Below are 23,905 nucleotides of genomic sequence, written 5' to 3' on the forward strand. Positions count from 1 at the left end.
TCGCTGTCACTGGACTTGACATCCAGCCTTACACGGACTCCATGGTAAGCACCTGGCACAGGGCGTATCCTCCATGTACCTGTGAGCCCATGTCTGTGTGGAAACCAGGGCTGTGCCCATTCCTGTTCACACCTGTGGGAAGACAAGCTCATTGTCTAAGAGAAGCAGCCAGTGCGCTCACCACACCAACCTGCACCCACAAATCATGGAGCAGTTTTGCAGTAAAACACCTGGTATGGACTCAGTGCTGTGCAGGGTGCAGGACGCTATTTCACAGAGTCCCTGTAAGACAGAGTAATTTTATAAGTGGCTCCTGTGCCCTAACTGCCTTGCCTTGTTGAAACTTCACCACAACTGTGTGAATTAGAGCAGAGTATCCTGTGAGGAAAGTGAGGAACTGTGAGGAAAGTGAGGCCTAGAGAAGCACGTTCTCAAGTTGCAGATAATAAAAACCAGGCCTCACATCTAAGTCCCTATGAAGTAGTGAACTATTCAAGTCAGTGCTAAGACATGTGGTAGAGACCGTGGTGGTGCATTAGAATCACCTGGGGAATCTAAACCCATATCCTCCACAGGAACTGGAATCAGCAAGGCTGAGAGACACATCTGTTCTTCTAAATAGCTTTCCAGGAACTCCTCTTGTATCTGGAATCCCCTGGGTGCCAACTCTTGAAAAGTCTGGAGGAGAAATGGTAGTTGTGTAAAGCTTTGTGGATGAGGCAAGACTTGAGCTGGTTCTTAAAGAACCTCTGTTTGCCAAACTGTAAAATGGGGCTGATGCTGGAGTGGTCTCAGATCAGCGTGGTTCAGTCACTCTCTTTGTTCATATAAACCAGCAGTAGGTGGTGCTGCGGCCTATGAAATGCTGTGTTCTTGGTTCACACAGCCCCTCATCTGGAGGGCACCACGTGGAGATTAGTAAGAAACCCAAGTCAGACTAATAAAATCTCCCCCGAGGGGTGATAACCCAGCGTGGTCCCTGTGACACAGGAGCCACTGAGGAGCAGCTCCTTTGGTGCAGCCTCCCAAAGAGAGGGGTGTGCCCATCCCTCTGTTGTCCTTCCCATGAGATGTTCTGTAGAGTTAGGGACCCTCAGACACTTGGATCTGGGGCATCAGCTTACTGGAGCCTCTCAGAGTCCAGGCTGAAAGGGTTGTTGTGCGTTTGGTTAAGAGCACAACTTTGGAGCTGGCCAGCACTGCCTCTTCCTTAGTGTATGACCCTGGGAGGTGGTTACCTTTCCTGGGCCTCTGTAGTAATCACCAATAGAGACTATATATAAAGAGAAAGAACCAATAGGATGTATATATAGAGAGAGGGAGAGATTTATCTTGAAGTGACTCATGGGATTGTGGGGCTGGCAGGTCTGAAATGCACAGGGCAGGCGGGCAGGCTGGAGACCCAGGGAACAGCTGATGTTGGGGGTCTCGAGTTTGTAGGCAGTGTGGAGGCCCAATTCCTTCTTCCTCCACAGGATCTCTGTCTTTTCTCTTAAGACCTTCAACTGAACGGATGAGGCCGCCCCCATTATGGAGAGGAATCTGCTTTCCTGAAAGCCTACTGATTTTACTGTTATTCACATCCAGAAAATACCTTTACAACAATATCTAGACTGGTGCTTGACCAAACAACTGGTCGCCATATCTTAGCCAGGTTGATACATAAAATTAATCATCACAGCCTCCGATTACTTGCTTGTAAAACGGGCAACGATACGTTTTGGTTTTTGTTTTTGCAGACTCAAATAATGCATATAAAATACTTGGCCAAAAATTTGTGAAAAATTTTACACAACAGCTACTTTTGTTATTATTCTTGCAAAGTGAGCTGCACGGCCTGGCACCTGAGACTCCAGACTGTGGGAGGTGTGGGTAATGAGCCAAACTGAATGACCACGGAGGCTGGTGACACGCAGCTGAAGAGCAGAGACCTGTGCCCAGGCCTGTGAGCCTGACGCTTGTGGCGGGAGCTGGGCGGGAGTCCCCAGGTGCCCCTGGGGCTGATGCTTTGCGCTCATTATGACTTGTTTACGAGCTACTTGGGCTTGGTGGAGACTCACTCGCTCAGGAGGCAGCCTGGGAATCCAGTGGGCTTGTCTGAGCTGAGTGAGCTCTTTCCAGGCCCAGGGATGCATGTGTGTGGATGACCTGTGAGCAGCTCTACTCTGGCCTCCGGTGATCTTGGCTGACTTGGCCTCTGTGCTTTCCAGCTTTTTCGGGGGCCTGTGTGGTGCTTGTTGTTCACACCTAATGTTGGTCACTTCTCAGAATCTTTTCCCTTCAAAAGTGTAACTGAACCATTTCAGGGCTGCTCCTGTGAACCCGCTGGGACACTTGCAGAGTTATGTTAATGGTGTTTAACTGAGCAAAACTTGTTTTGCCTCCACTTTGAAGACACCTGCCTTCACCAGATAACTGGGTGCCCCACCCTGAGAAGCTCCTACGTCAGAATTAGAGGAGGATTCTTTCCTTAGCTGTTTCTGGCGTCTCTTACCAGGAATGGCTGAATGACAATACCCAACCTTTTGAGGAAGAATCAAACACCCCCAGAACTCTCTCCCTCCCTCACTCCACCTGCTCACCAATGCCCAGCAGATTCTCGAGTTGCCTCTTCATCCTATGAACCCCAGGACATGTGCCCGCTGGCCGATTTCTGCTCAGTGATTTGTTCTTCTGTCAGGAGACTTGACATGTGTTTTCTTTCCTCAAGTTGCAACTAGAGTTGAGTGAAACACACTGAATTAAAAAAAGGATAGCTGAATACTCTCTAGGAAGCAGCTAATAAGAGAGGCCCAACCATTTTGACACCTTGACTGTGCAACTAGGAGACAATTATTGATGGAGACTCTTTGAAGTTCAAACCAACATTGGGATCCACCTACAAACTATCTTTAGTTTTCCTTTTTCTCCATGGCAGAGTGAGAGCTATAGAAAATTCGCCACTGTTAGCCCTCAGCTGCCCCCTTCCCAGCACTCTCTTCGCTGCTTAGAGGAGCACCTAGAGGGGCCCCTCACGTCAGGCTGCTTCTGGATGGGATTTACCACTTTCCCTTAAAGGAACGTGTTAAAAGCTACTGAGGCAGTGGTTCCTATTAGATAACTGAGCTGCTGTAAATATGTTTTGAAAATTCAGTGCCAAAAACTTGCACATGAATGTTCATAGCGGCATTATTCAGAATAGCCAAAAAGTGGAAACAACCTAGATGCCCATCCACAGATGAGTGGATAAATAAAATAGAGTATATTCGTACAATGGAATATTATCCAACAATAAAAAGGAATGAAGTGTGGATACAGCTGCAACATGGATGAACTTTGAAAACATTAAGCTAAGTGACAGAAGCCAGACAGAAAGGCCACATATTATATGATTCCATTTATAGACAATGGCCAGAATAGGCAAATCTATAAAGACAGAAAGTAGATTTCTGGCTGCAACAGGCTGGGATGCGAAGCTGGGGAGAAATAGGGGTGACTGCTGACAGGTATGGGGTTTCTTTTTGGGGTGATGTAAATGTTCTAAAATTTATTGTGGCGATAGTTACACAACACTGTGAATGTACTAAATACCATTGACTTCTGCACCTAAAATGGGTTAATTGAATGGTATGTGAGTTAAATCTCAATAAAGCTGTTTTAAAAGCACATTGGATGCCAGTCTCTGCCCCCAGGGGAGCCGGTGAATTTTGTTCTGTGGATATCAGGTGTGGTCTTTTGCGGGGCAGGTGCCTAGGATACGTCTGCAGAACCTGTGACCATGGGACCCTGTGAGAGCTGCAGGACTTTGTTACCGGATGGCCTTTGGTTCCCTGATTGTTTTGACATGAATCCAGGGCTCCGCCCCTCAATCTGTCTTCTCCTGTCCAGCAGGGACATTCATAAGTGCTCAAAGGCAATGATTTTGTTTTGTTTGTTGTTTGTCCTCTAACTCCCTGCAAAGGGCCGGTGTTCAGGAAGATCTTTAGGGAGAAGGGCATCGGTGGGCACTCAGAAGGCCTGGAGAGCCCGTGCCACGGCTGACTCGACATGTGTCAGTGCCCCACTCCCCGCCCACGTTCCTCAAGTGCAAAATGATGGGGCCAGGCCCCGTGACACCGGCCCTCCCCTGCCCCACAGCTGTGTACTTTTCTAGGCTTTCGTTGCTCCCTGTAACATTTGGGCTGAATTTCTATTGGGCCAGAAGGAGGGGGACTGTGGCACAGCCACAGTCAGGAAGCAGTCTGAGAGCAGCCACAGGTCACGTATGGAATGTCTGCATGATAATTAATGAGGGGCATCGAGAAGTGGGGATTTAAGGACTTGCCTTGAAACCGTTTCATTATTTTGGCAGAGGAGTTGATGGGAATTATGGAGGTGCCCCCCACCCCATGGGAATGGGACCGCTCCCCACGAGAGACCATGAGTTAGCGGAACTGGGAGTGAGGGGTCTGCGCCTCTGAAGGAACCTGCTCAGTCCTAGACACAGCTGCCATCCGAGATGTGGGGACCTGCCCGCTGGAGCAAATGTGGGAGGGTCAGGAGGCCCCGACACCCAGCCGGAAGATTTCCGGAGGAGACACCCCGTCTTCAGGAGTCTAAGGAGGCATGGGGATGGACCAGCTTCTCACTGGGAAGTTGATTTCAGGAAGCTACTCCCATCCATTAGGCCGCCTGACCACCCCATGGTGCTTACCCAGAAACCAGAGACCAAGCGCAGGGAAAGGCCCCGGGCCCTGGAGTCAGGCAGACCTGGGTTCTAATCCCGGCTCCGGCTCTGGCTGGCTGCTTGATCCTGGGCAAGTTATTCCACTCTGAGACTCAGTTTCTCCATCTATAAAATAGGGCAAAAATAGTTATCTGGAACATAGTATATTTTAAATTTTATTTGTTCATAATCTGAATTTATCAATTTTATTCATTTCTTAAAATTTATATTTAATTTTATGGGCTTCCCTGGTGGCGCAGTGGTTGAGAGTCTGCCTGCCGATGCAGGGGACACGGGTTCGTGCCCCGATCCGGGAGGATCCCACGTGCTGCGAAGCGGCTGGGCCCGTGAGCCGTGGCCGCTGAGCCTGCGCGTCCGGAGCCTGTGCTCCGCAATGGGAGAGGCCACAACAGTGAGAAGCCCGCGTACCGCAAAAAAAAAAAAAAAAAAAAAAAAAAAAAAAATTTATATTTAATTTTAAAACAACATAGATAATATAAATATTTTAAAGCTCCAAACAATATACATTGAAAAATCTTCCCCCATCCTTGTTCTCTTTCCTCAGTAACTATTACCTGCTGCATCACAGAGTGAATGTTATTTGTGTTAAAAGCTACCATTCATCAGGGGCTCACTTTGTGTCAGGACAGTGCATTGTAACGTCCCTGCATTCACCCCTGTTTGGCAGACAGCATTACCCCTGTTCTGGGTGCAGGAAGTAGGCTCAGAAGGAGGGAATATTTTGCCTGGAAATATAAGACCTGTAAGAGAGAAGCCAGGATTTAAAAATGCAAGTGAAGGACTTCCCTCGTGGTTCAGTGGTTAAGAATCCGCCTGCCAATGCAGGGGACATGGGCTCAAGCCCTGGTCCAGGAAGATCCCACATGCTGAGAAGCAACTAAGTCCGCGCACCACAACTACTGAGCCTGTGCTCTAGAGCCCGTGAGCCACAACTACTGAGCCTGCGTGCCACAACTACTGAAGCCCACACACTGCAACAGAGTAGCCCCCGCTCGCCGCAACTAAAGAAAGCCTGCACGCAGCAACGAAGACCCAATACAGCCAAAAATAAATAAATAAATTTATAAAAAAGAAAAAAGAATGCAAGTGATTTCATGTTTGTAAATCTCCTAGGACAACAGATGTTAGCTCTTCCCACCCAGACACCTGACACCTTTCCATCAGGAGCTGGGCAGACGAGCTCCCTGAGAATGAGAGGGTGTTTTTATATCCATACAGGCATCAGACAACACCATAGTGAAAATAACAGTAGTGGCGCCAGCCCAAGTCTAAGTTCTTTACATGCATCATCTCACTGAAGCCTCATCACCACCCTCTGCGGTAGGTGCTACTGTTTTCATTTTATAGAAGGTAAAATTGAGGCTCGGACAGGTTAAAGAATTTGGTCAATTTCTTACAGCTTAGAAAAGAAGAAGCAGAGACAGGATTCAAATCCAGGCAGTCCAACAGGAGAGCCTAAGCTCTTCAACACTCTACTCTGTCCCCTGGGGAGGTGGCTAAGAGAAGGCAAAGGGTCAGAGGGAGCTGATGTAACAGACGAGAGAATGTGGTAGGACTGGAGGAGGGAGTCGCAGGGAGAAGGGGGCAGGACAGTCAGGAGCAAGGTTCTGGGGCTGGCATTCCAGAAATGAAAGAAACGATGTCTGTCTGCTAGGAACTGAGGGTTTATTGAGAAGACAAATATAAACCACATGTGGAGGAAAAGAACTAGGTCAGTAGTAATAACACATCACAGCTATCAGACTCACTGTTTCAGTTAGCCACCGCTGCATACGCCACCCCAAACAGAGAGGCTTATGACACCCGTCATCTACTTTGCCCACGAATCTGCAGCTGGGGCAGGGCTTAGTGGGGTCAGCTTGTTTCTGCCCCATGTGGCACCAGCAGGGGTGGCTGGAAGGCTGGAAGCTGGGATCATCTGAGGGTTTGCTCACTTGCAAGCTGAGGCTGGTCGTCAGCAGCACACCTACATGTGGGCTTCTTCCTGCCAATGCTCAGCTTCTTCCCAGCTTGGTGACCCCAGGTAACATCATTAGTCACTGGGGAATGCAAATTAAAACCACAATGAGATACCACTACACACCTAGTAGAATGTTTGAATAAAAATGACCTGCCACGCCCAGGGCTGTCAAGGATGCTCTCATACAACTGCTTTGGAAAATCCTTGGCAGTTTCTTGGGAAGTTAAACATACACTTACCATATGACCCAGCCACGCAATTCCGAGCTATTTACCTGAGAGCAATGAAAGCAGATGTCCGTACAAAGATTTACACATGAATGTTCATAGCAGCTTTATCTGAAGTAAACAAAAATGAGAAACAACCCAAATGTCCATCAATAGGCGAATGGATAAGTAAATTATGGTATAGCTATACAGAGAAATACAATTCAGCAATAAAAATGAATTCACTATCGGACTTCCCTGGTGGTGTGGTGGTTAAGAATCCACCTGCCAGTGCAGGGGACACGGGTTCGATCCCTGGTCCAGGAAGATCCCACATGCCACAGAGCAACTAAGCCCGTGTGCCACAACTACTGAAGCCCGTGTGCCTAGAGTCGCAACAAGAAAAGCCACCACGGTGAGAAGCCCGCTCACTGCAAGGAAGGGTAGCCCCCACTCGCTACAACCACAGAAAGCCCGAGCACAGCAATGAAGACTCAATGCAGCCAAAAAATAAAAAAAAAATTTTTAATTAAAAAAATTTTTTGAATTAAAAAAAATGAATTTACTGTTGATCCATGCAACAACATGGATGGCTCTCAAAATTATTATGCTGAGTGGAAGAAGCCAGACAAAAAAAGTGTATGCATAGTATTATTCAATTTATATAAAAGTCTAGAAAATGCAATTAACCTGTAGTGACAAGAAAGCACACCAGTGGTTGCATGAAGATGCTAGGGGTGGGGTAGAGGGAGGGATGACAAAGGGGCATGAGAAAACTTAGGGTTGATGGATATGCTCAGTACCCTGATAGTGGTGACGGCTTCACAGGTGTATATATGTTAAACTGTACCAAATTGTACACTTTAGATATGTGCAGTTTACCGTGGGCCAATTTTAAAAATAAAAAATACTAGGTTGGAAAAAGAAAGAAGGGCATGTGCAGCTCATGCAGCATAATATCAAAAAACAAACAACCCAATCAGAAAATGGGTGGAAGGTCTAAATACACATTTCTCCAAAGAAGACACACAGATGGCCGAAAAGCACATGAAGAGATGCTCAGCATCACTAATTACTAGAGAAATGCAAATCAAAACTACGATGAGGTATCACCTCACACTGGTCAGAATGGCCATCGTCAAAAAATCTACAAACAATAAATGCTGGAGAGGGTGTGGAGAAAAGGGAACCCTCCTATACTGCTGGTGGGAACGTAAATTGGTACAGTCACTATGGAGAACAGTATGGAGGTTCCTAAAAAAACTAAGAATAGAGCTACGATATGACCCAGCAATTCCACTCCTAGGCATATACCCAGAGAAAACTATAATTTGAAAAGATAAATGCCCTCAATGTTCGTTGCAGCACTATTTACAATAGCCAAGACATGGAAACAACCTAAATGTCCAACAACAGAGGAATGGATAAAGAAGCTGTGGTACGTATATACAATGGCATATTACTCAGCCACAAAAAAAAAAGAACAAAATAATGCCATTTGCTGCAACATGGATAGACCTAGAGATTTTCATACTGAGTGAAGTAAGTCAGACACAGAAAGACAAATATCATGTGATATTGCTTATGTGTGGAATCTAAAAAAAAAGGGTGCAAATGAACTTATTTTCAAAACAGAAATAGAGTCACAGATGGAGAAAACAAACTTATGGCTACCAGGGGGTAAGGGGGGGGGATGAATTGGGAGATTGGGATTGACATACACACACTACTATATATAAAATAGAGAACTAATAAGGACCTGCTGTACAGCACAGGGAACCCTATTCAATAATCTGTAATGGCCTATATGGGAAAAGAATCTAAAAAAAGAGTGGATGTATGTATAACTGATTCACTTTGCTGTACACCTGAAACTAATACAACATTGTAAATCAAGCATGCTCCAATAAAAATTAAAAGAAAAGAAAAAAAAAGAAAGAAGGCACATGGGAGGTGATAGGCTGTGGTGGCCATCTTGGAAAACACAAACCTACCTCGTTCACCAAGTATTTCCAACAGGCAAGGCACTGTCCTTGAGTCCTCCCAACAACCCAACCCAAGGGGGAGATGAGGTGGCCAGTTATCTTCTGTGATGATGATGATGATGATCTTGTCATCACAGAACCATGAGGTCTTGGCCCCTGGGAGGAAAGGGTGTCTCAGGTCTCTGATGACCGAACCTTGGGGCTTTTACCACTGAGCTGTAAGAGAAACTGCTGCCCACTTCTTCGGACCCATCAGGAAGCAGAGGCGCCCTTTAGAGAGCGACACGGAGAGGCAGTGAGGAGGTGGCTCTGTGGGCAGAGGCTGGGGCACGGCTGCTGAACTGAGAGGCACCTGTGTCTGTCCCCTACCCTCCCTACCTAGGGAGGAAGAAGATACCAAGCCCCCGACAAGGAGGGCTCAGTTCGAGAAGCGCTGCGCCTTCTGTCCCAGGGCAGATATGGAGATGGTAACCCAAGGAAAGCTTCTGAGAGGAGCCACAGTCTCCCAGCTTGGCTGGACCCTGGGGCTTCGGCTGCTCTTCTCTGCCTCAGGCGAGGTCCTTGTTTCCCAGCCCCCCATCCCCAGATCCGTAGCCTCTTTCTCCTTTTTAATGGGGGGTGGGTGGGTGGGGGGTTGCCCAAGAGACAAATCCTGGTTTAGGAGCCAATAAAGAAGGGGCCTCCTAGGTTGGGGAGGGTATCAGAGGCCATGGGCTGGAGGGCAGAATCCTGGTGCACAACCCCGTGGGCCCCTCACTGCCACCCCCCATGAAGAACACAGCCCTGAGGGATGGGAGCGCAGCGGGCAGGGGAGAGGTCACCAGGGCTGGACCTGGATGGACGGGCTGGGGGAGGCCTGGAAGGGCAGTTGAAGGGTGGAGGAACAGCAGCAGGCACAGAGAGGCAGTACTCCGGGGGGGCAGTGGGGGCCACCTTGTTGCAATGCTGTCCACTGAAGCTTAACAGAAACGGCAGAAGTGGGCCACACTGATTAGACAGCCACCTCGCACTAGACGTTCTCTCCTTTAACCTTTCTGACAAGTCTGTGATGTAGGTTCTACACCCCTCACTGCATAGGTGAGACGGGGTTATCCACAGTCACACAGCTAGCAGGTTGGGGAGCCGACCTGGGGAGGGGCGGCGGCCAGCAGGCACAGGAGCCACTGCAGGTCTGGGCGGGTGGGCCTGGCGCACGTGGTGGAGTTCTGGTGGAGGATGGGCTGGAGCTGGAGTGGGGGCAGCGGGAGCAGCAGGGAGGCTGGGCGCCACCCAGGCGGCAGGCAAAGCAGACCTGGGCTCCGCAGCCTTCGGTGGAGGGAGGCTGGATGGGAGAGGAACCTGCAGGACCGGAGACAGAGGGCGCGTGCCGGTGGAGCCCGGCTACGAAGGGGCAGGGGGCGGGGTCTGTTCCTCGTTCTCCTTCGGGAACTGAGACCGGGGGAAACTGAGCCGCCCTCAGCAAAGACGGACCCTGACCCTGATGGGAGAGAGGGTGTGAGAGAGGCCAAGAACTAAGACAGAGGGCCCTGGAGGGGTGACGGAGGGGGTAGGGAGAGGAGGGTGGGGAGGACTGCTGAGGTTCTGAGCCGGCGGCATCAGGGATGAGCGTGGCTGGAAGGCCGGGAGAGATGAAGGTGAGACGTCCTTTGGTCCCGGGCCTTGGTGTTTGTGTGTGGTGCGGAAGGGGCTTGTTCTTTTCAAAATGTGAAACTTGAACATTTTTGTCTGATTAAAGCATGAAAAATACAATTAAAACAGGAGGAGAAATATTAAAAGATAAAAGACCTCCCATAATCATAAACCCACACTCTGCTACTATTAATGGTTTCAAATATTTCCTTCTGATTTTGGAATATGAACAAAAACAGATAAAATACATTTGTACGAGGATTCCAGTGGTTTCACATCTTTGCCAAAACGAAACATTCTGTCTTTTCATTTTAACCATTCAGGTGTGTGTGCAGCTGATCTCACTGTAGTCTGCATTTCAGTTTCCATGATATATATGATTCTTTTCCATTATAGGTTATTTCAAGATATTGAGTATACTTCCATGTGCTATACAATAGGTTCTTGCTGGTTATCTATTCTATATAGTGTGTATATTTTAACCCCAAACTCCTAATTTACACCCCCACCACACCAAAGCATTTGACTTAATAGTCTAATACATTACTTTGATCACTTGTCCAGTAAGGCTAGAACTTTAGAGCACTTCAACTTCACTTGCCTCCTACCAACGTTTGTGGGCTTTTTTTTTTTTTTGCGGTACACAGGCCTCTCACTGTTGTGGCCTCTCCGCTTGTGGAGCACAGGCTCCGGACGCACAGGCTCAGCGGCCATGGCTCACGGGCCCAGCCGCTCTGCGGCATATGGGATCTTCCCGGACCGGGGCACGAACCCGTGTCCCCTGCATCAGCAGGCGGACTCTCAACCACTGCACCACCAGGGAACCCCTGTGTGTTTTTTTAAAGACATTTTAAGTCAACATATATGTTAAAGACATTTCTATTGCTTTGTACAATATTTATATATTTTTTAATTTAAAAAATTTAGGCCTTTCTCACCTTCTGAGATGGCCTACACTCTGTCTGTGGAGTGTGTTTCCCTCTAAATAAATCCACTTCTTACATATCAAAAAAAAATAAAATTTATTTTTAATCTTAAATTTATTTCACTAAAATTCATATATATTTTAATTTCACTTTTTGCTAATATTTAAGCACATATTTACCTTTTCTAGTGCTCCTCCTTCATGCATTTCCGTGTTTCCATCTAGGATCATTCTCTTCTACTTGAAGATTTTCCTTTCGGATTCCTTTTGTGCAAGTCTCACAGTGACAAATTCTCTAAGCTTTTATCTGAGAACATCTTTATTTTAAGGGTTATGTTCATTAGGTAAAAAAAATTCTACATTGGCATTTTTTATCACCCCAGGACTTTAAATATGTCTTTTCACTGTCTTCTGACTTCCATCATTTCTGATTCGAAGTCAGCCATCAGTCTTAGTGTAACACAATACAATGGTCAAAAAAAGTGTTTTTTTTCACGTTCAAGGCTTCTTTATTGGTTGCATCAAATTATTACAAAGTAAGAACTGCTGTTGGCCCCCTGGTCTCCGTAGTGGAGAGGCAGCCTTAAAAACCTAGTGACCCAATTCTCCAAAAAGGTTACCTCAGATGTGTGTTAGGTAACAAAACATTTTTTTTCTGGTCCAGATCACACACTGAATTTAGTTATTATGTCCTTCTTCAGCCACCTTTAATCTGGAACAATTCCTTAGTCGTTATCTTTCATGATTGATAAGTGTTGAGTGCAGGGCAGTTATTTTGTACAATGTTGCTCAGTTTGGGTTTGTCCGATGTTTCATTATGATTGGATTCAGGCTCTGCTCTTTTGACAGGGAGACGAAAGGATGTTGTGTCCTCAGTACATTATATCAGGAGGCATGTGATGTCTGTTCATTCTGCTCCTCTTGACGTTAACGTGGATCACGTGGTTTAGCTGTGTTTTCTCCACTGTGAATTACTATTTTCTCTCTGTAGATAACAAGTAATTTGAGAAGACACTGCTGTGCTGAGGGTTATTGTTTTGAGCAGGGGAGGTGGGAACCCAGGACCAAGGTCAAGAGCTCCCCAGGGAGGCCTGTCCAGGGTCTGCAGGCTCTGGGGTCAGGTCAGCAGCCTCTGCCCAGAGCTGGATGCGGGCTGGAGTTTCAGTTTGGTCACACAGGTCCCGAAGCCAATCTGGTTAGGCAAGGGCAAACACTCTCGTTTTGCAGCTAATCAGCTGTATGTGAACACAAGTCCCTTCCCGCCTCTGCACCTCACTTTTTCTTTTTTTTTTTTTTTTGCGGTACGCGGGCCTCTCACTGTTGTGGCCTCTCCCATTGCGGAGCACAGGCTCCGGACACACAGGCTCAGCGGCCATGGCTCACGGGTCCAGCCGCTCCGTGGCATGTGGGATCTTCCCGGACGGGGGCACAAACCCGTGTCCCCTGCATCGGCAGGCAGACTCTCAACCACTGCGCCACCAGGGAAGCTCTCTTTTTTTTTTTAAATTTATTTTTGGCTGCGTTGGGTCTTCATTGCTGCACGCAGGTTTTCTCTAGTTGCGGTGAGCTGGGGCTACTCTTCGTTGCGGTGCACGGGCTTCTCTCATTGCGGTGGCTTCTCTTGTTGTGGAGCATGGGCTCTAGGACCATGGGCTTCAGTAGTTGCAGCACATGAGCTCAGTAGTTGTGGCTCATGGGCTCTAGGGCACAGGCCCAGTAGTTGTGGTGCACGGGCTTAGCTGCTCCGCAGCATGTGGGATCTTCCTGGACCAGGGCTCGAACCCGTAGTTCCCTGCATTGGCAGGCAGATTCTTAACCACTGCACCATCAGGGAAGTTCCTGCACCTCACTTTTTCATCTAAGTGAGAGACTTGGACAGTCTAACCTTCTCCCCTTTTCGGCTAAAACTCTTTTGTTCTTAGTCCCTTTGGAAAACAGAGGCCAAACGCCTCTGAGGATTGAAGTTGGCCAAGGATCTTTTACCAGAAAAATCACACACAGAATTTGGGAGTAGGGCAATTCATTCAGAGACTGCTAAGGTGTCAGCCAGGCGACACGTAAGCCATTCACTGCTGCGGTGTCCCCTCGGGGGGCTGAGGCCAGCTTGGCCGGCGAGCCACTTCTCCCTTGTAGAGATACAGGTGACGAGGAGCCTGAACCCACAGCTCAAGTCCTACACTTACACCAAAGCCAGGTAGCCTCTCCAGGGCATGCATTCAGGGCTGACGGCTGCCCTGAGCCTCCTAGATAAAGGAATATTCACACTGGGACTCAAAATGCCCCTCAACCGCTCCCTCCTTTCTTCTTCTACTCTTCACCTTCTCCCATGTCCACTGTACACATAGGCCTACTATCTCCTAAGTGACAGCTGCTGAAAATGGATCTGAGGAGTTCTGAGGAGAAACCCTGGGTTCCAGGTTACCCCTCCTTTCTCACTGAACATCCCATTTCATTACTTGAATATTAGTACAGCCATTACTACTTAAAGAAATCCTTGCTACCATGCAATTCCTTAAGCTGTTACTTTTTAACAGCCGGATGCACATTGGCTTTGCTGAGAGTAGAGGAGGTAGAAGACAAGGTTTGGGAAGGGTGTCATGAGGTCACTGACCTCAGGGGTGGGCTGTTGGAAGGGGGAGGCAAGCACTGACTAAACGCGGACATAGCAGGGCCCAGAAAATAAATGTGGCCTAGTTCTGGGCCTGAATGGGAAGGCGGCCATCAGAGACCAGGTGCCATCCATGTGTCACATCTGTAAGGAGAAGTTCCAGGTATGTGTTCCCCCCAGGAAGGAGCCTCATCACATGGCTTAAACACATCAGTAGAATGAACAAGTCTGGACACATGAGCTTGAGAGTCAGAAAACCCCAGATCTGGCTTCCAGCTCTCCTGTAAAGGCCTATGGTCCTACTCTGTTTGACCTAATTAGCCAAGAACACGGACATTCTAACGGTAAGTTTCTGAGCGTCAGTGGCAAGTTTACAGTCAGTACTCACAGCTCCGGAGACTTCTTCCAGCAGAGCATGTGGGTGGAGGAGAGTCCTCCCAGTCACCACAGAGAAAATTTAACAAGTAAAAACCTGCAAACTCTTTATTAAATTCTCCCATTTCATCTGTACAGAAAAAAATGCACATTATGTTCAGAATCTCAGTAACATCTCAAAATTACACAGCATGAACATGTAAAAACAAGAAACTTCCAGGATTTTATACATAGAAAGGAAAACCATTTACAAAAGAGGCTTGTTAGTTTTACTTTTCTTTTTTTCCTTCTTAAAAAAAAAAAAGTTAAAGGCCTAAGATCTCACACAGCATTTGCTGTACAGTCTGTTTTCCTGCTTCGATTGACCTGGGAACATGGTGTTGGGAAAAGCCGCTCAGGAAGCCTCGGGCTGCCAGCCCCTCCCGTCGGTCACTCACTCTAGTGCCCCTCAGTCTGACAGGGACCTGTTCAAACCATCTAGCGTGTGTGGTACAGGGCCTGCTGGGCTCTGGGGTCCAGTTGTCAATTCTATGTTGGGGGGAAGGCGAAACAGAATATAGAGGCACTATCTGAATTTTCTCCTTGCCCAAGGAGATTCCTCCACTGCATGTATCCCAACACCCCTACCTGTGCATTGTGGCAGCTCTTGGGAAGGGAGAAGGAGAGGAAGTCACCATCAGGATCCTGTCACTACCAGCCCCCGCAGACAGTCCCACCTTTGTGCTCCAGATGACAAACAGTCCCTGGGTCTCCACAGTGATCTCACTAGATGGCCTGGATGAACCTGTCACTCTGAAGAGTCAGTCTTGGTTTGCTAATGACTGATCTTTTGTCTGGGGTCTGGGCAGGAAGGGGGATTCGGCTTCAAACTTGATTGCCCTGACATGTGACCCTGGTCCTAGGGGAGAGGAGGACCAAGAGGAGTGTAGTGGGAGAGATGACCAACCAAGACACGTGAGAGAGAGACGGAGACCAGAACATCAGCTCTGGCCCCAGGCCCTTTGGGAATTGAAGACCAGTGCGGAAGAGGGGACTTAGGAGTGGAGTATCCCTAAAGGCCTGGGGGAAACTCAGGGCACTGGAATGCTGCATTTTATAAAATTACTTAGGTGCTGTCCAAATGGTGAGAATAAATAAAAGGAGTCTTTGAGGTTTTTCAAATTTCCTAAGAATCAAATATAAGTAAACATACGAAAATGCACATGATTCAAAAGCCATATTCTTCTTTTTGTTCTACGGCCCAAATTTAGTTTGAATGTGTCAGGCTGTGCTGGCTGGCTTCTAAGGGTCCCTGCTCCAGGTTCCTTCTCCGTATCTGCTTGCTTAGAGTAAATTATATGCAGAAAACGTTTACTTTTTGGTGGGGGAGGGGAAGAAATGGGACGGGGAGGCCTTTTCTCAGAGGAACTTGAGACCAGGTAAGGAGGTCCCACAAAGCAACCTACCCCTCCCTGGGTGACTCACACTAGTGGGGTTCTTTAGGATAGAAGTGGTACCACAAGCCTGGAGGTGGCACAGAAGTCAGGCTGATATAGGAGAGTGAATCTTCCTTTGGGAAGGTGTCGGGAGGTCAGCACTCTCTCTGATAAAACGTAAACGATCCTACGACTCTTTACGACTGGCTTCTCTTGTTACTTGACCTCAGGAAACAGGAAGAAATGAAATCTGATGGTAATTTCCTGGCACACCTAGGAAAGCAGAACCTCCCTCCTTCCCAGCGTCCCCAAGAAGAATACGTGCAGGATGTGAGACAGTCAAAGGCCTGCAATGAATACAAGTCAACACCTGCTCACTCAGTATTAGAATTCCCCTCGCTTCTAAGGGTGCACTGGCTCAGAACAAGCTGATGGGATCCACAGCACTGGGCCTGGTAGTGGTACCAGAATTTTAGGGAACGCTAAGAAGGACGGCTTTCCTGCTGGAGTGAACCCAAGCCCGAGCGATGGCTCCCACCTCAGAGCATCTTGCTAGCAGACTTCTCTTGGGACAGCAGCAATAGCAGGGGAAGGCCAGGGATGCACCAGGGTCAAGGTCTCACTCCCACAGCCGCCCTTCTGTGTGAGAAACTCCGATGCAGGGAGAAGACAGCCTTGCTCTTGACGTTCTGCTCAGATTCCTGACCTCCTGCACTGCAGGGCCTCCAGCCCAGAGACTGACCTCCTGGCACCTCTGGGGTGTTGTAGAGACACCAAGTCTGAGTCTCTGAGACACTGGTGTGAGCTGACAAGGCCTGATGAGTTCTCTGGCTACTGGAATCTTCAGCAAGTGCTTGGAGCCTTGGCCAAAAACCCTACCTGCTCCTTATGTTATTGTTCACGGGCTAGACATCAGAAGGGAAAAAGGACACAGGTCTGTCATCAGCTCCACTAGGGCCACGGTTTCTTCCTGACTAATTCTTGACTAGCTGATTTACCCAAGAGTGACCTATGAGCCCAGTAACCAGAGGTGTCCCAGAACCTGTTTTGTTACACCAATGAGGTACAGAAATGGATATAGTTGGGCCGTAGTTTCAGATGGTGCTGGGCCCCTTGGATGCAGGAAACTGCTCAGTCATATGAAACTATTCTAAAAACCAGTCACTGAAACTATTCCAAGTTGGATGGTGAAATGTTTTCTGACAACGAGCAATCAAAGATACCGGCCGAGTTATCCCTTCTATCTATCCGGATCATTTCTAAAGATGACAAATGTTTCAAGAATCAAATTCCTTTTCAAACTTCCAGATCTGCTGCAGACAATTGAGATCATCTCTCAGTTCAGAAAGAACAAAAGTATCTAGACACATTAAACTATGGAGATGTTTTACATACACTGGGAGGGAGACTGCAGAGATGGAGAATGGTACTCCCACTCTCATCAAACAGGGAACAGTCATTCTATCCTGTAAACCACATCAGACATGTCAGTGGGGGCCCGTGTACAGATATATCCCCAGTCCTCGATCCCAGACCCCACCACCCAGGGGGGAGCCCCTGGAGGTGGACTGACTAGATCAGCTCAGTTCAGTCCAAAAGTGGTGGTAGGAGGGGGCGCTGCTCGGACTCCAAGAGTTTCAAGTTGTATGAGGCTGAAGAACCCCAGGACAGTTGCTAAGAATCAGGAAGACCCTAAGAGCAGGACTTGGGGGACCAAGCAGCTTGGAAGCTCCCCTTCATGACTTGGAGTACCCTAGGCAGGGGGGATATGCAGCTTCTAGAACCCACTGTCTCCAGGAAGGGTAGTAAAAAGGGAAAAGAAAGAAAAAGAAGAAAACCACAGTATTCAAATATATGTCAGTCAGGTTAGACAAGGAGTCATTTGGATCAACCGAGCCACAAACTGACCCACTTTGTACTGAACACATTCCAGGGAAGACAGATGTGGGGAGGTCCCTCAGCACGTGTGCACAGCGGCAAAGAGGCGCAGGGCAAGGGATGGAGCATGGTCTACGTGGACAGTTTTAGGCACGTGATTTATAATACTTTGTGGAGTCTAACAGGTTAATAAAATATATATTATATAAATATATCTTCTACTGTACACGCCGCCCTCTTGTGCAGCCACTGGATTCCATGCCCCAAACTCAAGTCCAGGTGCACCAGGTTGAACTGTGATGCCTGCACTCCTCCCTTTTTATACTCCAAGCCTGTCATCTCTACACTGGAGGGACGAGGGATGGTCAGGAATATTGCTTCCATAAAGCTCAGATTCAGGAAAGACTGATGAATCATCAAAGTACATTTAGCCAATGCCTACTGTAGTGGGTGTATGCAGCAAACGGACAGAAAAAAAAAACGGAGAAACGCCTCCATCTTTTAATGTAGTAATTTTCCACATCCTCTCCATGTAGAGGCCTAAAGGAGCTTGTCTGGGAAGGTGGCCTTGAACCTGCAGAAAGGTCAGGTTGGACTGCCAGTCACACCCTGAGACCAGGCTAAGTCTTTATAAGCCACTGTCTCACCTGGGAAGTAAAGCAAAGTCAATCAATGCCCCGCTCCTCCTTCCTGCCCTGAGCTCCGGCCCCCAGAGTCACGGCCTCCCGGTGAAGCGGAGGGCTTCTGGAGGAACTGCCACCCCAGCAGGACCAATCCGAACGCGGCTTGAGTCCTGCACTGCCCTGGAGGAGGAAGGTCACTGGGGCACTCTGCCTTGGGCCTCAGGGTCCAGCCTCTCCATGCGGATCAGTGGACAGATCAGCTGCACACACTTCTGATCCCCTCTCCAACCCACCTGCCCTCGGCCTAGGGAAGCTCATGCTCTACTCCACTGAGGTGAGGAGATCACACAACTACCCACGGCTGTGGGGTCCTGACCAGCAGTGGCTCTACTAGGGTAGGAACTGGAAGGCATCACTGTTTCAGCAGAAGAAAACAAGACCCAAAGCGGGCTGGTTAGTCGTTTCCCACTACTCGGTGAAGTCCATGGCCCTGACATGGGCCAAAGGTGCTGTTGAGAAGTAAGCAGGACATCCCAGTTACAGCATATTGGGTGGTGTGTTTCCCCTCTAAAGTCCTGCCTTCATCTCACACTGTCACACAGAAGAAATAGCCCCATTGCTCAAATCAAGCCTGGAGGAGATGTGTTACTATATACATTTTTTTCTTTAAAAATTTCTTTTTTTTTTTTTTTTGGTGTTTTTAAAAAAAAAAATCATTTGAGTTGCAGGTCAGGTGAGTTGGTTCTGGAAGTACTGGTAGTTCCATCGGTATGAGAGACTTGTCTATGGGCAGGTAAACCCGAGTTTGCCAACAAAGGCAATACCCAAAGCGGCCAGCTGCTGCACAAATGGTCGAGGAGGAGGATACCATGGACACGGGTGAAGTCTGAGACGGGACAGTGCGGTGGATACCTGCTACTGCTCTAACATGGGTGTTGGTGTCACCTCGCAGAAGGACGAGGTGGGTGGGTACGCTATACAGGAGGGCTGTACAAACTGGGCACTGGACAGGTAGTTCCTCTGGTGCTCAAGGTGGCTCTACCTGTCCTTGAGCTCTCGTGTCACTCGTTTGGTGATACGTCCACACATCAGGCCAATCAGGAACAGTATGCAGATGCTCCCACTGATCACAGAGAGAATGTAGTTCTTTGAAGGGGATGTCATCACTTGCATGGCGAGGTCAGAGAAGCCATCCGCTGGGGCCACCTGGAAAACACACAGGGGCATCATCCTCGGAGAGAAGTGGGTTGGGACAATGCTTGCTCTAACTTGCCCCCCTGGACTGCTACTGTAACTTAGGTCATTTCTTTTGGGGAGAGAGGAGGGCAACGGGCAAGAAAATCAAACACCGAGCTACAACTGTTTTTCCCGATCATACAATTCATCACAGTGATCACTGCCGCCCGCGTGGTAACAGCTCTCACAGAGGACCTGATGGTGTGCTGGCAAAGGGCTCAGCATGTTTCAATCGTTTAGTCCTCACATTAGCCCTGGGACATACATTTTACTACTCCCACACTACAGATGAAGACCCGGAGGCCCAAGGGGTGGGAAGAGGTCAAGTGACTTGCACAAGGTCACAGGTTCTTACATATTTTGATTTATTTTCTTCATGTTGCTGTCTTTTTAAAAACAAAGAGAAAAGCTGAGATTCTGTCGGGTGCTAATTCTCTGTCGTGACTTGTTTTCACTCACCATCATATCATCAGCATCCCCCCCCCCCCCACCAAAAACAACTTGCAAACATGACTTATGCTGACTGAATATACTTAATCACTCCCCCAATCGTGGACACTCAGGGTCTAGCCAGTTTTCATCCTCAGTTTTCCTCAGTGCTTTCTCCAGTGGACCTCTGTGGTAGGCTACTATAGCAGAATCAGGACCAAAAGGCTCCCCAGGTGCACACGGACCTGTTCTGTTGAGTCTCAACTTAGCCTGGGTGCTGAGAAGGGTCCAGCCCGGAGAGGTCTGGGCTGCTTCTATGCTCATCCATGTACTCAGAACAGAGCAAGGAGGCTCCAGATTAATCTGATTTAAGCACCAACATCTGCCAACAGAAAACTAGCAGTGGGTCACTGTGAAGCAACGCTTGGCGGCTCAAAGGCGGAAACCAATGACGAAAGAAGGGACTAATTAATGTCTCTGCTGTGCTACCTGGAGATGATGGCTCCAGGCTCACAGAGCCCAGGCGTCTTATGGTGCACTGAGAGATTTTTTCAAATAAACCTACTGCCAGTCTCACAACAAGGACAAGGAGGCCAGTGAAGTATCTCAAAGAGACCTGGGAAACTGACAGAGGAGACGCCACATCAGGTGATTCTCGTGGTCATTACCTTTGCTGCGTAACTCCACATTTCAATCCGGTCATTGAGGCGTTTTTTGCACTCAGGTTGTAACCTCACCCGCTTATCCTCCAGGGCCTCCATAAGGCAGGACATTTCTGTGCAACGGAAAGGGATAAGAACCGTCTGAAGCTGTACAGAACAGAAATTTCGGTAAGGATGGGGAGAAGGGTACCTAACCACCAGAGAATTCAGATCTGGAGGCTATACAAAGTTAAATCCCTTCAAGGACACTTAACCCAAGATCTACCATGGAGAAGAATATTTAAGGTTGGCTGTCCAGAGTCTCTCTTAAAACCTCTCTCATTTTATTCATCGGACACACATGGCTCAGAAACAACCATATACCTGCCCAGGTTCCACCTCACACAGAACCTGTCTGCTGAGCCCACTGTGGCCACCGGGGAAGCTGATGAAGCTGTTCAAGGTTGGATAAGGCAGGGAAGAGGGCCATGATGATAGCTTAACTTTCGCCTCCCTCATAAATAACTCAACTTCCTCTTGTCATCAAATCTTTACCTCGGGTCATGGCTCTATCAGTTCAAACCTGCAGCAGGATTACTCCTAAACTCACTTTGCCACAAAGGCATCAACCAGGCCCCCAGTGGATGCTGTCTACGGTTGAGCTGCAGCTACAGAACAGAGTAGCTAGAACTGATGTCTCAGAGGGAGTCTTTGCTCCTCCCAAGACAGTTCAGACAGGGTCAGAGTGAACACCGTGACTTACGACGCCCTCGGCCAGGGGTGATGGCTGCACAGTGGTGTTTGATGTCCAGGGCACAAGCTGTATGAAGAACTGGGTCCACAAAGATGTCTGCTTTGCTTTCCTTCAGCATGTTTAACACTTCCTAAGAAGGGAAGATCATAGAGAGAGCTTTTATAGAGGAAATACATCAGATCCGTTGTCTGTAAATACTTTACATACAAACAAAAAAGTCAAGGAGGGACGATTAAGCCAACAGAGGCTACTCTGAGATAGGTGGCAATGTGGTGATGATGCAAAGAACGCAGACGGTTAGCATCCAATTTAATTCAATAAATACAACTTGGGGACCTAGTGTATGCAGAGCTGTTTGCTAATAAGCAAAGCGAGGCAAGTTTAAGATCAGAATTGGGTTTTGGGCACTCTGGTATGCTATATTATTAAATACTAAGTGTTAGTGTTTATATTGATTTAATGCAGTTATATTGTTACTTTTTATGTCTGAAAATGTGAAAATTGAAAATCAGAGTAATAAGCTATACTAAAATTCCCAAACAGAAAGGTGCATTTGCAAAATGTTTCACTTTACTTCCATTATCCTCAAAAGGAAAGAAAGAACTGACAGAGCATAACTTCTACTGCAAGAATAATTCTTATTTGAGTTTAAAGATGTTCTGAACAACAGGAATATAAACATGATAGAACTGAAATCAACTCTGCATACTCTCCATTTATACATGATGAAATTATAGCAGGTAAAGACAGTCAAAAATTGCTTTCTTAAGTAAAAATTACTTCATGCTTCACAGACTGTAAAACAACAATAAAACAAACAAACAAAAACAAAAAAAACCCTGAAATGTTGTTCAAAAAGTCCTCCTTGAAGTTAAATGGGATAATTTGATGAAAAAGTATTCAAAGGAAAATATCTGGATTTAGCCTTTAGCCAACTTCTGCCACTCCTCAGACCATGTGGAATTAGAAACATTTTTAGCAGATGAAAATATCTGCACACAATATTCACAGTGACTCAGTAATATCATTGAAACACTTTTCCAAAAAGAGATTAAGTTTTTTTAAAAAGATCAAATACATTATTTCACTTTCAATTTTGTAAGATAATGCATGCTTAGCTATCTTTTTTTTTTTAATTAATTTATTTTTGGCTGCGTTGGGTCTTCGTTGCTGCACGTGGGCTTTCTCTAGTTGTGGTGAGTGGGGGCTACTCTTTGTTGCGGTGTGTGGGCTTCTCATTGTGGTGGCTTCTCTCGTTGCAGAGCATGGGCTCTAGGCGTGTGGGCTTCAGTAGTTGTGGCACACAGGCTCAGCAGTTGTGGCTTGTGGGCTCTAGAGGGCAGGCTCAGTAGTTGTGGCTCACGGGCTCTAGAGCGCAGGCTCAGTAGTTGTGGCACACAGGCTTAGTTGCTCCACAGCATGTGGGATCTTCCCGGACCAGGGCTCGAACCTGTGTCCCCTGCACTGGCAGGAGGATTCTTAACCACTTCGTCACCAGAGAAGTCCAGCTATCATATTTTGATAAATTTGTTTTTATGTGATGTTTCTGAAATGAACTGAATTTGTAGTTTCATTGACTTTTACAAATGCAGTACGCTTACTGATATATTGGAATTGACATTTTACTTTGGCATAGCACTTAAACAATGACCTTAAACAATGGTCTAGTCATGGGGATGAGACATATTCACAAGTAATTAGTACATGTGAAAGGCTATTTAAGTTACAGACAATTAATGGTCAAAAGGCAAATTAGTTTGGTAAGAGGGAACAAGATAGAATTCTGGGAAGGAAGGTTTAGATTTGATCACTAAGATGTACAGACTATAGCTTTAAGAGGAAGAAGAGCAGAGAAAAGCAAGTGAGAGAAAATGGTGACTGATGGGAGTTACCTTTTTACACATTTCTGTTTTGATTTTGAGCAGGTTAACTTTGAGGCACTCCTCTACTTGACCTGTCTGCTCCTGGGCTGCTGCTTCTTCGGCACATAGACTGGCAATCTGTTCAGGACACACACAAAAAACAAGGGAACCCCTACTCTCACGAGACACCTTGGTCTCTGAAGCATGTCGATTGGATATCCTCCCACACATGTGCCCGGGGCTCTTCTCAAACGGATTCCTGGTGGATTTCACTCCCCTCCCTCCCATATGGGATGCCAGGCTCTGTTCTCCTTCACAAGGACTGGCACAGAATTGAAAAACAGTCAATACATGTATCTTCATGCTGTCAACCCCAAGACCTGAGTCAGACTGTCCCAGGGCTGGTCACAAAGAAGGCTACTCTCTGATTCCTCAAGAGGAAGGTCATACAGCCAAGTAAAATCCTAAAAGCAAATGCTTGACATTGACAGAGGTTCAGAGTCAACCCAGCTACACAACTTGGAAACACACACACACACACACACACACACACAAAGGGGTCCTGACACATAGCCTGCAGCACAGTTAAAAATTTAACCTTATTTGGACAGCTTTGTGAGTAAGCTTTTTTGAAATATCTTCAGCCATGTTCCCATAAAATGGACATATGTTGA

General features: G+C 47.3%; 1 protein-coding gene and 1 long non-coding RNA gene across 3 annotated transcripts in view; both read right to left on the minus strand.

The window, feature by feature from the left end:
• Positions 1-544: 544 nt before the first annotated feature.
• LOC137214720 (uncharacterized) lies at positions 545-6,375 on the minus strand. Of its 2 annotated transcripts, none has more exons than XR_010939017.1 (4): positions 6,103-6,375; positions 4,673-4,810; positions 2,583-2,716; positions 545-678 (listed from the first exon to the last, which is right to left on the minus strand). It is a non-coding gene; the product is annotated as an uncharacterized lncRNA (long non-coding RNA). The 2 variants fall into 2 exon arrangements; XR_010939016.1 differs by lacking the exon at positions 545-678 and adding an exon at positions 1,949-2,076 and having other exon boundaries at positions 6,103-6,373.
• An 8,099-nt stretch (positions 6,376-14,474) lies between these two features.
• Positions 14,475-23,905, minus strand: part of GLG1 (golgi glycoprotein 1) — a 143,523-nt gene continuing 134,092 nt past the window's right edge. The window contains exons 23-26 of the mRNA XM_067719440.1: positions 23,262-23,369; positions 21,379-21,499; positions 20,643-20,749; positions 14,475-19,515 (exon numbers count right to left, since the gene is read on the minus strand). Coding sequence (XP_067575541.1) covers positions 19,348-19,515; positions 20,643-20,749; positions 21,379-21,499; positions 23,262-23,369 — 504 coding nt within the window. The 3' untranslated portion in view covers positions 14,475-19,347. The remainder of the gene's footprint in view (positions 19,516-20,642; positions 20,750-21,378; positions 21,500-23,261; positions 23,370-23,905) is intronic.

The sequence above is a fragment of the Pseudorca crassidens genome, chromosome 20, assembly GCF_039906515.1.
Source record: "Pseudorca crassidens isolate mPseCra1 chromosome 20, mPseCra1.hap1, whole genome shotgun sequence".
Taxonomy (NCBI): domain Eukaryota; kingdom Metazoa; phylum Chordata; class Mammalia; order Artiodactyla; family Delphinidae; genus Pseudorca; species Pseudorca crassidens.